Source organism: Muscardinus avellanarius, assembly GCF_963383645.1.
Source record: "Muscardinus avellanarius genome assembly, chromosome: 5".
Lineage (NCBI taxonomy): Eukaryota > Metazoa > Chordata > Mammalia > Rodentia > Gliridae > Muscardinus > Muscardinus avellanarius.
Window position 1 is genome coordinate 47,182,034 of NC_137790.1, and position 17,759 is coordinate 47,199,792.

The window sequence follows — 17,759 nt, forward strand, 5'->3', positions numbered from 1 at the left end:
ATATTATTGGTGGTACTGGGGTTCCTGGAAACACTTCCGGGCTACACTCCCAGACCTATTTTAAACTTTTTTTAATTTGGAAACAGGGTCTCTTAAGCCAGCACAGCTGGCTTCAAACCTGTGCCATCCTCCTTTCTCCGCCCCCCAAGCACAGGGATTACAAGCGTGCACCGCCATTCCAAGCTTCAACTTTTAATTTTAAATTAGGAGTTAGAGCATCACTGTCCAAGAACCTGCATTTATCTCCTCAGACACTTTAGTTCTGTAATTTGTAGAATCATTTGTACTGTTTTCATAAAAAATTACATTTTATTATTCTCCCTGTTAATTCTGTTTATATAGAAGACCTATACTATTTAATTGGTATGTAATACATAATTATACTGACATATAGAGTTTTATGCATTTTCCTGAACTCCTCTATGGTCTTTCCTCTTTCCGTGTTTGAATCATATAGGAGATTATAGATTTAATGAACTTAATCTTAAACCCTAAACTTATTGCTCTGAACCATGCATGAAAAACAGAATCATCTTCCTGGAACAACTTCACAAGATATATATGCCGTAGATATATTATATATATTATATATATATGCAACTCCACAAGATATATACATATATATATATATATACACAACTTTACAAGATATATATGCAAGCAGATATATTCTATAAAGTCTTCCCTGGACAGTTCTGATGCACACTAAGGATGCTCCATCAAGATAGCATTCTGTAATGATCTGTCCCACATACCAGCCAAAACAACTTTAAATTATTCTCATCTTTATATAAATTCAGCACACAAAAGCTAGCATAGATTTCCTTCATACAACCCTGAGTACAACGTTTAAAAAGAAGATAACAAATTCAATAGTAAGCTTTGTAAGTTTAAGCTATATTATATTTAGATTCATTCTAAGCTCTTAAAATGTAATTCTAAAATCCTACCACTATATTTTACAAATCCATAGCTACTTCATTTCTTCCCAGATTTTTTTTTAGGTATATTGGAAATTACATTCTTCATTTCCTTATGATTAAAATTTCTGATTCTACTCTTAGTAACCTCCTTCTTTTATAACTAAAATCATATATCTGCCTAACTTCAAAATCTATGATGATTACAAGAAAAAAATCTTCAAAGATTTATCAAATATTTTACATGAAATAATAATAAAATTTTCAACCAGGAAGACCACAAGAACCAAGACATTTTCAGTAAAAAGAGATATTGATTTTTTAATTATTATTTTAAAACAAGAGTGATTTGATCTTTTCAAGTTTGTAAATAACCATAGTCATTTATTTTTGAAATTCAAAAGCATGTTAAAAAACCATAGCATGGCCAACTTTCTGATTCAGAAAAATATAAAAATGACATTTTAACTTTAAACTTATGTTATGGAAGTAATCCTTCAAGGAAATTTTTCTGTAAAGTAATTTATAAATCAATTGTTTAGAACTCAGAATGCATTCTCCCAAAAGTATGTCTTTTAAAGATATTGCTTAAATCCCTAGGCAGACCCATAAAAGTCTCTTTAACACAGACTACACCTAAAGCATCTAACTTCTAAAAGTGTTGGAAGTTTCCTTCAAAACTGGGAAAAGTGTGTTTTTCGTCCTTCTGCGTGACTTGCCCAAGGCAAAAATATCTTATGAGCCATTTTTCTATGTCATATTCCTCCTTCTTTATGCTCATTTCTTGGATCCTCAAGTAACCATCTTTTACTGCAATACATCGCATGGGGTATCTTCCATCTCAAGAGGTATCTTCCCCATCCTTTGATGCTGTCAGGCTAGGCCTTTGTCCCCATCTCACACATACATCTAACTTGGACCCTCACTCTAAGCTCCCATTCCTTCATTGGTCCAGATTTTATTTTATTTTACTTTATCTTATTTTATTTTGCAGTACTGGGGTTGGAATCCAGGGACATTCTACCTTCAACCTACACCCCAGCTCTATTTTTCTTCTTTATTTTGAAACAGTGTCTCACTGAGTTGGAAAGGGCCTCACAAAGTAGTAGCTGAGGCTGTCTGAGAACCACACTCCTCCTGTCTCAGCCTCCCAAATGCTGGGATTATAAGCATGCACCACCATGCCCAGCTGGCCCAGATTTTTAGCTGGATATAAGATTAGACAAATTCATACGAATACATTACTAAAAATTACTCTTCTCATTCCTCCAGAAGAGTTTGCATATTTAACATACATTTGTAAACCCAAATAGAACTTTGTTAGTGGAATTCCAGGTAGCAAAACCAAAAGAAGTGAAAAATGAGGACAGTGTGATTGAAGATATTTTTGAATCAAGGAACAATCAGAAACCTAGAAGTTAGCTTCTTTCTACGATTATGTGCTTCATATTATCTCATGTTTTGGCTCTTGTGAACTCCATGTGTTTCTGATAATATCTCATTTTTCAGTGACCTCTAGCAAGAGAGAATCCAGGAGACAAGATACTTATGATGTCCACTGTTCACACAGCTCCATCTTCTAGAACCCATTCAGTAAGACACATTTCCTGAACAGCAATTTCATAGCCCAAGTCTGAAATTTGTTTTTTTTTTAATATGGATCATATTGAAAATGGCATACATTCAGACTGTACTTGGTGTCCTCTCTCCCACCCCACTTTCCCTCCCCCCCAACAATGAGCGTCCATGTTAACTATACTACTTTCATATTTTTACACATATTTGGATGTAGCTCCTCTATTAATCAACTTCAGCCTTCTTCCTATGCTACCCTTCCATTCCAACTTTGCTGAGGTTTCCCCTTCATTATCTGGAGTCCCTCTTATCTTTGTAATAGTCCCTAATTTGGGCATATTAGAGAAAACATATGTCCCTTCTCTTTCTGTGCTTGGCTAATCTCAGTTAACAAGTCTAAAATTTAGCTGTAATCACTTTACATTGCTTCAGCTAGGCCTCTATTTTTGTCATGTTGTTTTGAAAGGCTGGTGCTACTTCCTGTGAATTGTGTAAGTGAACCAAAATTATCTTTCTACATACAAATGAACCAAATATCATTATTTCATTTTAAAGTTTCAACTGTCATTACCCAATAGTGTTTATTGTACAATGTCTTTGAATAATCTTTGGAAGTTATTTATTATATATAGTTCACCAAGGCACTGAACCGTGAATTGGATCCTCTGTAAATATTTGTTGAGTCATGTATAAATTTTATTAATTCTACTTGATTAACAGCTTATCATCTACTAGTTATTTATCACTTCTATTTAACATTTTCTTAGGATATGAATCACTATCATCATTTACTTTTTATGAAGAGCACTGTATATTCTTTCCCAAAGAGTTTGTGAACAGTGATTTATATTATGGTCCACAAATTTTTGATAGTTTCCAAGGCTATTTGGTTGACAAGCTTAATATGAATATGATTCTCCAGTAAAGACCTAGAAAGATTAATCGCTGACCTAAGGTATTTGAATCCCTTTTGCACATTATGTGGCCAAAATATAAGTATCTGGTAGTCATTATAAAAGAATCTTTACCCCAAAGTAGATGCAAATGTAATCAGGACTTTGATACTTCTTGTTCACTCACTATATTCTTGAGAATATCCTTTAGTACAGATAACTTAAACATAATTTAAGAAAATATTTTACTATTTACTAAAAGTTTGAAGAGCTTCAATATTCTAAGATAAAAATAAGTACATTCAGTTCAGTTCAATTTACTGAATATCAACTGTGTGCAAGTCATGATTTTAGACTCTGGAATTACAAGGATGAATGAGATAAAGTATGCTTATTTCTTTGAAGATATTATATTCAAGTTTGTGACAGACACAATAATATATGTATACTGCTAGGGTCAACATGAGAAACATGACTCATATGTCAGTTATTCAGTACCATTCGTTTTTCACACTGAAGTTTTAGACTTTGTTTATATAAATAGAAAAGAAAGAGAGATGAGGAATTTTGGGGAAATTTTCTATTCAAGGTCCACCGCCAGATATGAGTTTGAGTAGGACTGGCCTGTTCACTTTTGTTATGGTCTAAAATATGGTTTTGGAAGAACACAATGATTGGTTTACTACAGCCTCTTGGTAGGCATGAGGCAACCAGCTCAAGGAGAGAGACTCAAAATTCCATGGTGAGCAGGTAGGAAGATCAAAAGAGCCTGGCTCTTTGATAAAACTGTTGATCTTTCCTATTAAGACAGAAAATTTAAATATATGTAAATGGTTTTTGGCACTATTAGTTTAGGCTAGGTGCTTAGAAAGCAGTAAAAAGAGAAAATTTATGGTGGTATACATTTATAAGCCAGGTACTTGGAAGACTCAGACAAGAGGATCATAGGTTCGAGGCAAGCCTCAGCAACTTAGTGAGACACTATTTCAAAATTAAATATAAGAAGAGCTAGAGATATAGCTTGAGTTCAATCCCCAGTGGGATGGGACAGGACAGGGGAGACTGAGAGAGAGTGGATGAGAGAAAGGGAACAAGCCAGGTCTGGTGGCACATACTTGTAATCCCAGCATTTGGGAGGCTGAAAGAGGAGGATTCAGATTTGCAGCCAGCCTCAGCTACTTAGTGAGGCCCGCTGCAACTTAGTGAGACCCTGTTTCAAAATAAATAATAAAAATTAGGGCTGGGGGAGTAACTCAGAGGTAGAATGCCCCTGGGTTCAATCCCCAGTACTGAGAGAGAGAGAGAGAGAGAGAGAGAGAGAGAGAGAGAGAGAGAGAGAGAGAGAGAGAGAGAGAAGAAGAAGAAGAAGAAGAAGAAGAAGAAGAAGAAGAAGAAGAAGAAGAAGAAGAAGAAGAAGAAGAAGAAGAAGGAGAAGAAGAGAGAGACTGACTCTGACTTTTCAGCTAACTTTATTCCTATACTCTTTTTCCAGTTCCTCTGTCTTTCTGATTAATTGCAGCGCCTGCTATCTATACCTCCAGAGTAAATCTTAAACCTTGTTCAACTCACCAATGTCTCTCTTCTGCATTATTCTAATAATTTCCAATTGGACCTTTCTAGTTTCATTCTAAATATGCAAATCAGAAGCATCACTCCAGGGTTGAAATTCTTCTGTAACTTCCCATTACACTTAAAACAAATTTCATACTCACCCTTTCTGACAGGTGGAGGTTAAACTGCTCCTCAGCAGCATGTAAAACAGCTTCCAGACTCCTTCTAGTGGCACTCCTAGTTCTCACCTCTGCCTACCTGTCTTACTCTTCCTACTCAACAAACCCCAGCTTCATTGGCCTTTATTTCTCAAGCACTACTAATTCCTCATTTAAGCTATTTGCACACACTAAATACTTTTCCAGACACCCCACCCCCAATGGCGTCCTTCTCTTCATGTCACTCCATTTTACTTACACCATTCATTATTATTTAAAATTTATTTTTACTATTCTTCCTGCCTCCATTTCAGTGTGGGTACAATTGGAACATAGGAGAGCCCAACTCTTCACTGAATAGCTAATTAGACACAGAAGTAAGGTTTTTTTTTTCTGTCTTAATATGGAAGATCAACAATTTTATCAAAGAGCCAGGCTCTTTTGATCTTCCTACCTGGTCACCCTCATCTCTTGAGTCTGTCCTCTGAAGCTGGTTGCCTCATGACTAACAAGAGGCTGTTGTAGACTAATCATTGTGTTCTTCCAAAACCATATTCCAGGCCATAACAAAAGTGAACAGGCCAGTCCTAGGAAGCTCTCCACTCAAACTCATGGCCAGTGAACTTTGATTAGAAAATTTCCTTTATGTTCCTCATCTACATTTCCTTTCTATTTATGTGAAGTAAGTATAAAACTTAAGTGTCAAAGGAAAATGGTATAAGTAAAACTGACACGCAAATTATGTTTCCCACGTTGTCCCCTAGCAACTAGAGCAATGATCGGTCCACGGTAGATACTCAGTGAGAGTCGTTCAAAAGAATGAATGTGTTGATTCTGAAAAGGCCTCCAAGGATAAATGGTACTTGTCATGAGGAGTTCATGTGACACAAGACTAGAATGACATTTCTGGAAGAGGAAACTCTAAAAGCAAAGCACATTTGATATAAAATAACATGTTGTAGGGGTATACACAAAAAGTGTGAAGCAAAATAAGATTAATAAAAACATAAGCCAAATTCAGATCTTTGCCTTAATGCTTAAAATATTGCATGTTATTCTGTCACAGATAACTGATAGGTTTTAAGCAAGTGACAGCGTGGTGAAATTGATGTTTTAATAGGACCTGAGTATATGTACATGTATGTCCCTTTCACTCTGAACTACATTATGATGTGAGACTACAGTGCACCAATAAAATAATATTCACAAACATCATTAGGCAATATTGTGTTGGCTTCGGGATAGCATGACACTCAAATCTTACATTTGTCCTAAACCCAGGCCAAGTATTTGAGCTAGCCTAAGAAGAATGAATGCCAAGTTGTCTATCGGTACAACTCATAGGACAGGGCCTTGACAACCGTACGAAAGAGACTATGTTACTGTAGAGACGATGTGACACTCCAGTGACTGCTCAGATCTGGTGGATGCTCTGCTCTGGGGCCTAAGCAGGATGTGATGGAGCTCTGCAGCTTTCAGAATAGCAGACATTATTATATATCACGTTCAGAAACCCCTTCCAATCAGCTTCACTCTTTCTGACAGGTAGAGGGTAAACTGTGTTTCTCAGGAGTCAGATTGAGAGAGCAAAGAAAGAGAAAGATGAAGACAAACGGAATTCCAGCTCCCAAACTCTGAGATGTGGTGCGTAAATATGCCACATTCAGTCTCTTTTATTTGAATCTGCCTTCCTGGGAAGAAACCACATGTCATAAAAAAATTCATAGTTTCTTTTTGATTAATCTCCAGTAGGAAGCCCAGAGATATTAAATCTCAGTGTGCTCACATTTTTCTCCTCCCCTCATAAACAATTCAATTCAATTTGAATTAATATTTATCGGGTGCTGACAAGGCGTAGCGGCACCATCGGTGCCATAATAGAACTGCGACATGAAAAGGGTAAAACTCATGTCGGGCCTGAAGAGAAGAAAGCGGCGTATTGTATACAAGATAATAAGAACAATATAGCAATAGCAATGGGCACACTGCAAGATAGTATCAAAGGTTGTTTAATTCAGTCACCATTTATTAGCCATCCACCATATTCAAGGAAACAAGGATATCTTAAGTCAAATTCCAGGAGGCTGTGTTGACAAAGAACTAGAAAAAAGAAGAATTTTTTTTCTTAAAAAGGAAACCTGCATTATTTCTAGGGAAATAGATCTGTGCTATGCTCATTCATTAATAAATGGTGCTCTTCCTCTCAGCCAGGGATAGATGAATGCATCTTCATGTGTTAGTTTTTCTGGAGTGGTCTTGCTGTTTTGGTTTTGGTTTAATGGTCTCAGAGGTCTTTTAGATCTTGTTTTATTATGTCAAATGATGCTGCCCAAACCAGTTCAGACTAAGGTAAAGTTTGGAACCACTCTTTTTCTGATCACTTCAGTAGACAAATATACAGGTAGAATGCCCCTGGGTTCAATCTCCAGTACCACCAGAAAAAAATTAAAAAATACATATTCTCTAATTAGATTTTTTCTAAGTTTAAATTCTGACTCTACCATTTATTGATTATTAAGTCTCTAACTTGGTTATCTACAAGAAAGAGTAACTACACTTAGATGTCATGGTTTTTGTGAGGATTAAATGAGATAATACTTACAAAGAGCTTAGACCATGACTGGTTTATAGATTTTTATGAGTGGTAGTTACTTCTCCCTGCCCCCAGCATAGGGCAGCAATTAAGATATGCTGCCCTAAAACAACATAGATCTGTTTTGGGAGCTTCTCTTTCATCAACCCTCATTTTATAAAGAGTGGACGGATGGGCAGGCAGGTGGACAGTCAGATACAAAGATTATCACAAATTTTCTCCCCAGAAAATAAAATATTAAAAGGAAATTCTGTATGCAGAAACTTTATTGGGTAGGCTATCAAAATCAACCCTTTTATTGCTATGGTTTCTGGAGTTTTAATAAAGCACTCATAGAATGCCTGGTGGCATAGTGGATGCTGTAAAAAAAAAAATCTTGCTACATAAAATGGGTAAAGTTCAGGTCCAGCTTTAAGAAAATAAAGCAGTCTATTTTATATAAGACAATAGGGATCATAGAGCAACAGCAACTAGTGCATCCATCAGGGAAATGTCCTTGGTGAGAGAAAGCCACTTTAGCCAAGACCATGGCACTGGCCCTGGCTCAGGCTGAATCCAATGAGTGACTGATGCAGGTGTACAAGGTTCCAGTCCTTTTCCTCCTATTTTGTCCAACTCTGAAGGGTTATTCTAGAGGAGAGGGCTGGTTGGAAGCCTTTGATGTATGATGTAACTTCCCTGCTGCACAGTCCTGCTTTCTTCTCTTCCGCACTGATGTTGATCCTTAGAGTGGGTAAATACCAATCTAGAACTAATGGAATTAGTAAATGTTACTGCTTCACCTAGGACGTTCTTAAATTATTAAGATATTAGCTGAGTTTTCTTTTCTTTTCTTGTTCTTATGAGTTTATGTGGCAGATAATGATTCTTGTAAAGGATCTTGTAGTTTTACCTTATCAGAGCTTCGTACTATAAGCACATATATCAACCTAGTAAAAGAAAAAAAAGAGAAAATACTTATCTTAATGGTATTAGAAAAATACTTTTGATCTCATAATCTCCAAAAAAATTCTTGCCAATTAAATTAGAATACAAAAAATATAATGATATAGTCCATGAAAGAACACAAAGAAAGTAGATTAGACTGGTTTTTTGCACAACAAAACCTCACTTTTTAAATCATTTCACTTTCTGTTTTCAGAATCCAAACTGTCTGGTGCTTGATATGAAAGTAGTTTATCCAGTTCTCTAAGAGTATTTAAAATAATATATTAAAATAGCTTTCATATAAGCTAAAAAGTAGAAGTAAATCGACTATAAACTGATGAATTAACAAATAAAAATTATTTAACAATAAGAAAAATCAAATACTGTCATGATTCAATGTGGATGAATCTTGAAAATATATTGAGTGAAAGAAGATAGTCACAAAAAATATGTTGTAGGATTACACATATAGAAGGTATCCATCACATGCAAGTCTGTGAAGATGTGAAGTAGAATAGTGTCGTGGAGAACAAAGGGGGAATTTGGGGAAGTAAGAGTGTTTGCTAATGAATATGGGGCTTATTCATGGGTATTTGTACGTATTATGGGTATTTGTCCCAAGGGGTTGAAGTCAGAGAACTATGGTAACATATGCATACACATGTTCCTAGCAGCATAACTTGTAATAGCCAAAATATGAAAACAACCCAGGTCTCCATCCACAGATGAATGGATTGCAAAATTATGGGAAATACGCACAATGAAATTCTACTCAGCTATAAAGAAAAAGAAAATCATATCATTCCCAAGAAGATGGAAAGACCTGGAGAACATTATGTTAATTGAGATCAGCCAAGCACAGAAAGAGAAGGGACATATGTTTTCTCTTTTATGCCCAAACTAGGGAGTATTAGGAATACCAGAGGGACTCCAGATAATAGAGGGGAAACCTCAGCAAAGCTAGAAGGATAAGAGAGGAAGAAGGTTGAGGTTGATTATTGGAGGAGCTACATTCGAATATGTGTAAAAGAATGAATATAGCATGGTTAACCTGGACACTCATTGTTGGGAGGGGGAGGGGTAAGTGGGAGGGGGAGAGTCTGAATGTATGCCATTTTTAATAAGTTCCACAAAAAATTTTAAAAAATTTAAAGTTATAAAATGGACTTTGGTGATGATTTGCAGCCCTTCTAATACACTAAAGGTAAATTATATGATATAGGAATTATATTTTAATAAAGCAGTTAAAAATTTGGTCGTTTATGTCACTCTCAGAATAGATAGAAAATTAAATTTTCATTTGGTCTTATGATATAAGTGTATCTCTTTACATATGCAGGAGTTTATTTTCACAATTGATTTTTCAGAAAACTGAGAGGACAATTTTCTGGCTCATTAAAATTTTAACATCATACAACAATCACAAAAATTATTAAATAATAACTATCATTAAAATAATTCAGAGGGGGTGTAGAGCATTTTCCTAGAATGCTAAAGATCCTGTGTTCAATCCCCAGCACAGAAAAAAAGGAACTGGGAAACAGGACCTCAGATAAATGAGGGGGAAACACTAGTGGAATGAGGGATAGGGCTGTGGAGAGGGAGATGGGGAAGTAGGGAAGAGAAAGGAAAGATCTGATGATGGAAGCTATTCAAATAATCCTTTGTTCATACATGAAGTTATTTTTATGGATGTAAATACTATATGGCAGGATAGAATTAGAATAGGAACTGGAGAAAAACACGTGACAACTATGTGCGTATGGTATATGTTTGTCTCACTGCATCTCACTATGATGTGTATTTGCCATGCACCAATGAAATAATAATAGTAATAACAATTCAAGATAAATTTTATGTTTGATTTTCTCTTCCATTCTGAGTTATATAACTCTATTCTCATGATCAAAATAAGAAAACTGTGGTAGCTTTCAGGTATTTTATTAACATTTCCTACTACTTAGTAGTTCTGTTTGACCATAACCATGGTATGATGAAACTTTATGTTTTTAAGCTATAAAAGAGGTACCTTTTTTAATTTAGTGAAATTCTTTCTAGGCCACAAGAATTGATGTTTACAAGTGTACTCAGAAGTTTTGAGATTCCTAATGGAGGAGAGATAGGTGGAGTACATGATAGAATAGGTAGATTTCATCTAATAGCGTGCTGTCTAAGAAAATGAATTAGAAACATAAAGAGCTAATAACACTAAAGGTTTTCTTTGCTAGGTTATCTTTTACGCATTAATTATACAGAAGAGCTTGCTTAGATAGATGATCTTGCTGGAAAGGTGCTTTTGTTACAAAACAGTTCTTTTCTTACTCTGTACTTGAGTTGAGAGATATTATCAGGGAGCCATCAGTGAGAAAGGTTGATATAGTAGGACAAAGTTTATTTTATTTGTAGTATAAGTTTATTTGTTTAAATGACCAATGAATCATCACTTTATCAGATGCTGTTACACTGTGACACAAATAGTTCATCTTGTGATTTTTAGTCAAACATCTATGAAAACTGCTCTAACTTGGAAAAAATTATAAGATACTTTTATTTGTTCTTCTACTATATGGTTTAATGCAATATAACCCTATAGTCTCTTCCTAGAGTTTATTTTATGTCTTCCATAAATAAATTTTTCTGGTATAAAAACCAACTTGAGTTTTTATGTTTCTCTATGACCCTTTTAAAGGCAGTCATCTCCAATGAACTAAATAGAACAATTTTCATTATTTTTCAAATTGATAATTACTTTCATGTTTTAGGAGTACCTTTTAATCTTTTTTTAAAAAATTTTATTGATGCATTGTATTCATACATCTTAATTGGATGCAAGATGGTGGTGACATACATGCACACCTCACCCAATTAGCCCTTACCCAGTTCCCCCTCCATTCCCTCCCCCTTTCTCCCTCTCATGTTTGACTTAGTGATTGACTTTGATTTGTTTGTTAAAGTATATCATGTGCAATAAAGAATTTCCCTCTTCCCCCCCCCGCCATCAATCTTAAAAACTCAGAACCTTTTTTGTATACCAACCATCAATTCACTGAAAAAAATCCAGAAAACACTTCCACTCAGGGTTTTCCACAAAAATTAAAATACTTAGGAATAAACTTGACCAAGGAGGTAAAAGACTTCCACAAAGAAAATTATAAAGCTGGGCGTGGTGGTGCACGCTTGTAATCCCAGTATTTGGGAGGCTGAAACTGGCGGATCACATTTCGTGGACAGTCTCAGCTACTTAGTTAGTTTCTTTGCAACTCAGTGAGACCCAGTTTCAAAATAAAGAATAGAAAATAGGGCAGGGAGTGTAGCTCAGAGGTCGAATGCCCCTGGGTTCAATCCCCAGACCCGCCCCCCCCAAAAAAAAAGAAAAAGAATTTATAAAACATTACAAAAAGAAATCAAGAAAACCTTAGACGATGGAAAGATCTTCCATCTCATGAATAGGCAGAATAAATATCATCAAAATGACCATACTACCAAAAGTGATCTCAGGTTCAATGCAATACCCATTAAATTACCAAGATCATTCCTCACAGACATAAAAAAATCAGCCTTTAAATTTATTTAGAGCAACAAAAAACCCATAATATCCAAGGTAGTTTTCAGCAACAAAACCATGCAAGAGGAATCACAATACTTGACTTTAAACTATACCATAAAGCCATAGTAATAAAAACAGCATGATAATGACACAAAAACAGATACATAGACCAATCGAGCCGAATAGAAGACTCAGAAACAAATCACTTACAGCCAATTGATTTTTGACAAAGGGGCCAAAAACATACACTGGAAAAAAGATAGTCTATTCAACAAATGGTGTTGGCAAAACTGGTTAACCATATGCAGAAAAATGGAAATTAATCCCACTTTCTTACCCTGCACAAGAGTCGATTCAAGATGGATCAAGGACTTGAAAATTAGACCTTTCTAATCTTAAAGATGCTCTTTTATGTGGTTTCATCAATACATCTTACACAAATGACAATTGTGGGCATTTGGAGGTGTTTTATTTTTGCTTTTTTTGTAAAATCTACACTGTTTTTAAATCAAGGTAAAGAAATATGATGCTATTAATTATTATAAAAATGTACTTTGCCTTGCTCATTATTCATATTATAGTATTTAATTTAATAATAACCTGGAGTTTAAATCACTATTTGCACTCTATTATAAATTTGTGTTCTATTTGTCCTACTTACTGTAAAAATGCTTTTTTTCTTTCTGCTTAAGCTTTCCTAGATTTGTTTTTTTTTTATGCCATCATAATTTCTTTATCCTGAGTGACCTAACCTTGCTGACATTTCTCACAGAATTTCTAGTTATCACACAGGTTTCATCCAGTTGTAGACTTTGCTCGCCTTCTGCTCACCTCTACAACTGGCCCAAAGCTTACCACTGTGGAAAGTACATTCTATTTTCTCAGAAACCTTTGATCTCACTTTTATTTGATGTCCCCCCTTTGATAACAATCAAAAGTTTTTTAAATTGTTTTTCTGGAAATTAATTTGGTTGGCTCCCTTCTGTCTTTCGTTCAGTTGTCAGCACTTCTAGCTAGATTTTCCCCTTTCCCTTAAACGTCAAACAAAACCTTATATTCTGTTTCGATCATAGTCAATGTTTTGCAAACTTGATGCTTATCTTCATTGATCTGATAAAATGAACACAAGTGTTTTGGTTACTGCCCATGCATGTGAGCACACACGCGCGTGCATGCGTGCACACACACACACGCACACACACATACACGCACACACACACACACACACAGAGAATTAAAATCAGTCCGTTTAGAGAACTGTGCTTCTCTTGCAGAAACATGATGGCCACTTCACAGTCATCCAGTTGGTGGGCATGCTCCGAGGCATTGCATCAGGCATGAAGTATCTTTCTGACATGGGTTACGTTCATCGAGATCTGGCAGCTAGGAATATATTGGTGAACAGCAACTTAGTATGCAAAGTTTCTGATTTTGGTCTCTCCCGGGTGCTAGAAGATGATCCAGAAGCTGCTTATACAACAACTGTAAGTTTATATGTTCTTTTCCAATATTGTTTGTTCACTTTTAAAATAGGTTTTTTTATTCTGATTTATTTTTTTTACCAGCATATGCTTTCATTTCTCATTTTTTAATTTAAATTAAGTATTTAACTGAGAAGCATTTGCTAAACCTAAGGGCATAGTTTAGAGGGAAAAAGTAACTTCTCATCTGACTATTTTCTTTCTAATGCACTGTAGTTTTACAATCCTGCTTGAATTCTGTGCCATGCCTTCCCTTGATACAAATTTCACTTTACCTGACATAGTTTTGATGCTCCTTTAAATAGTGCCCTGTATAAGCCAAGAGTGCAAACAACTCAGGCATGGTAAGGAAACCAGTTATTATGAAATGACTATTATAATGTTGATTACTATTATTACTATTATAATGGAACGATCTGATTATAATTAAAAATGGGCAATATAAATTCCTTTGGTGATATGTAAGAACTTGCTAAACCTTCCAAATGCTACTTGCAAAAAATGTAAGCAAAAGTAAAAGGCTAAGACTTTGGAACCAAACTATCATACACAAATTATAGGATATCAATTTGACACCTGAATGGTTTAAATATTTTTGAATGCTCCCAAGCCAGTTAATTATATTGATCACTTTGGATTTTTTGTTTGCATTTGTTCTTTGAGTAATTCAATTTTAAAGTATCTGTGCAAGTCTCTTTAAAAGCTACTCACTTATAAATTTACCCTGTATTTTATTTCTTAAGCAAAATTCTCACCACATTCATTTGATAATCAGCTTTAATGAAAAATGTCAGTAAAACTATCCAAGATAGTTCCATCTAGTTTTTTTCTACCTTATACATTCGTTTTTGAAGACAACTACATTGTTTAATTTATTTCTCCTTCATTTTCTATGAGTTCTTTAAGGCAATTTTACTATATTTAATTACTCAAGAATGAAAGCAAATTTAATGTTACAAATGAATTTTTCTTTTTACTTTTTTTCTTTTCTTTTTTTCTTTTTATTTTTAGCAGTACTGGGAATTAAACCCAGGGGGAATTCTACCCCTGAGCTATATGCCAATTGTATTTTACTTTCTATTTTGAAACAAGGTCTCACTAAGTTGCAGAGGTCTTCACTGAGTAGCTGAGGCTACTGCAATCCTGCAATCCTCCTGTCTCAGCCTCCCAAGTACTTGGATAACAACAGTGTGCCACCATGCTCAGCATAAATGAAATATTTTTATACTCTTACTATGTCTGCTTTGTAGAAATGTTCTATGTTAATTTGTCAATATTTCACAATTTATTCAAAAATAGAGTTCTAAGGAAATAGATTTTTCTTTGGGTTTGATATTTAAAGTAGCAATGTCTTTGAATCTTTTAGTTTAACCAAACCACTTCATAATAGTCTATCAAAGGTGGTCCAGATAAGGAAATAGAAAAAGACATGAAAATGTGAATAAGTGAATGGGCAGGTGGGCGGGAAAGTGGACAGTTTGGAATAGAGGTCAAGAGAAGTAAAGAGGCCAAGCTTCTTAGGAATCATTGTGAAGATATTCAAGTGGCCCCCAAGAAATTTGCCTGTTTTCCTAGAGTAACTATGAGATATTGACTTATTCAAGTAGAGGAATAACAAAAATAGTTATATGTCTTAGATTATATTATTGACAATAATGTAAATAAAAGATTGATGGACAAGAGGAGTGCTAACAAGGAGGCCAGTTAAACATTATGCCGAAGATTAGAAAGGTCATGTGGCTTTATTAGGGTGGTGGCGATTAGAATAGATGAGGGGATAGAACTGAAAATAATTATGGACATATATTTTATAAGTCATAATTGGCTATAACTTATAAGAAGAAGAATTTTAATGTGATGTTAATATTTCTATATTAAGCAACTAGTTGAGTAGAGATGCTATAAATCAAGGCATAGAATAACTATTCGAGATGGCCTGCTTACTAGCATTATATTACAAAGCAAAATTATAATAAAATGTTACAAATACTCTATCTCAGAGCCATCAAGATAATGCCATTGAGCATTAATATTCTGTAGAAAATTTTATATAAAAGTTTTTAAACTTTGTTTAAGTATACTTAGCTTCCAAACACATTTTTGTAGTTACATTTAAAAGAAATGAGATAGCCAAAAAGAACCTTTACTACCTAATCAAAATGTATCTTAACTTGAGCAAACTCTGTCTAATAATATGCATAACAGTTATGTTATAGAAGAAAGAGTTGTTGTATAAAAACATTTAGATGACATTTAAATAGCAAGTTTCCACTTGCTATTTAAAGTAGTGGTATACATCTATAATCCCACTACTAGGCTGACTGAAACAATAGAATAGCAAGTTCACAGCCAGCCTCAGCAATTTAGTGAAGCTCTCTGAAACTTATTGAAACCCTGTTTCCAAATAAAAAATAAAATATATCTGGAAGTGACTGCTCCTGGGTTTCATCCCCAGCATGGAAGGAAGAGAGGGGTGGAGGGAGGGAAGGAGGGAAGGAAGGGAGAAGGAAAGCAGGAAGGAAGGAAGGAAGGAAGGAAGGAAGGAAGGAAGGAGAAAAGCTCCTTTGATATATTAAAAATAAGTTTGATTTAATTTTTAAAATTTTTTCTGCATATTAATTTATTGTAATATATCTTTTGCCATAAATGATGCTGAGATTTTATTGTTTTATAAATATAATTGCTATTTACTCATTATTTTTAATTTTTTTTGTAATCTGGTTCAGAAAGACTTTGGAGAAAAGGGAGGCCTTGAAGGTTAGGAAAATAGGAAGACATCATGGATAAAGATTGTATTCTGTTTTGTTTTCTTTTCTTTCTATTTTAATCTTTAAGAAAAATAATCCTTAGAGCAGTATGCCACATGGGAGTTATCTCTTCCTAATCAAGTAGCACAGAATAAATATGTATCTGCCATTTAGATACTTCACCTATTTAAAGAGCTGCATATCATAACAAATAACAATCAAAACTGATAGAAAAAATCAGGCTGGACACCAGACATAGTATTAGACTGGGCCACAACTGGAAGATAAGAAGAGTGACTCTGGGAGCCAAGGTCGTCAAACCAGGGAAAAGGTAAGAAAAGAGATGGCTGGCCCTAGAAAAAATGAGTGGGCCCTTTTAGGATCCTATTTGAAAGTCAGATTGTTCTCTATGACAGTATCATCTACAGTATAAAATAAAATATATAAAAAGATGAAGTTTAAATATAGCTCGAAATTCTAATATTTTTCTACAATTTTAGCACTTTATATGCCCTGCTTTAGGTCTAAGACATATTGCTTTACTGTATATTCAGCAGTTTATTTTGCAGCTACTCTATTGGGGTCATTATTCTTTAGTGGGCCAATTGCAAAGTAGTATCAATGATTACCAATACCAAAAGAAAGAAAGCTTAGATTCCATGGAGAGTAGCAAAGATGATTGCTATGCCAGTCTCCAGAAGCAAACGCCCACATACTTATGCCTGCTGTATTTTGGTCTACACTTTAGGCCCAACATGCACTGTTTCACCTATTTGAGTCCAATGAGAAAGGACATACTCGTACACAAAACATATGATGTAGATTTACGGCTTATACACAGACAGCAAGAGATAGAGGAAGTCTCAGGCGCACTGTGTGCTAGTATCCTGAGGCACTAGAAAGCTGCCCAGGGTAGACAACTGTCCACTGCACAAGTCACACTTTTCATCAGGACTGATGGACCCTGAAAGGCAGCCTACCTTATGTTACATACCTCAGTGACAAAATGCCCACTGGGTGAGAGAGGAACAAAGCTCAGAGGATCCTGGGCAGCTCCTCCCTCACTCAAGGCATTACCTTCCCTAGAAGGGACAAGAATAAGGCTCAGAGAAGGCAGTTTCTCTGGATCTCAGGCTACCGAATTTCCTGTATGTGTAAGTTATTCTTGATATTCTCGAAAAAGAAAAGGGAGAAAACTCGATGCATTCAAGGCCTTCCAGAGAATCACTCTGCACCAATCACTCAAAATAGAAAATTAATGAGAACATATAAATGGCTATATAGAGAGAGGACTAAAAATAATGAAATATAGCATATTATATAACTCATATGTGTGCAGACACCACCAATGGACAAGGAAACATGAG

The 17,759-nt window shown here is 35.1% G+C and overlaps 1 protein-coding gene across 2 annotated transcripts in view; it reads left to right on the top strand.

The window, feature by feature from the left end:
* The window catches only part of EPHA6 (EPH receptor A6), a gene marked incomplete at both ends in the record, with an annotated part of 972,789 nt that overhangs the window by 819,908 nt on the left and 135,122 nt on the right, over window positions 1–17,759 (top strand). For both annotated transcript variants that reach the window (XM_080695858.1, XM_080695859.1), the window contains one exon: window positions 13,439–13,648. In XM_080695858.1, coding sequence (XP_080551984.1) covers window positions 13,439–13,648 — 210 coding nt within the window. The remainder of the gene's footprint in view (window positions 1–13,438; window positions 13,649–17,759) is intronic.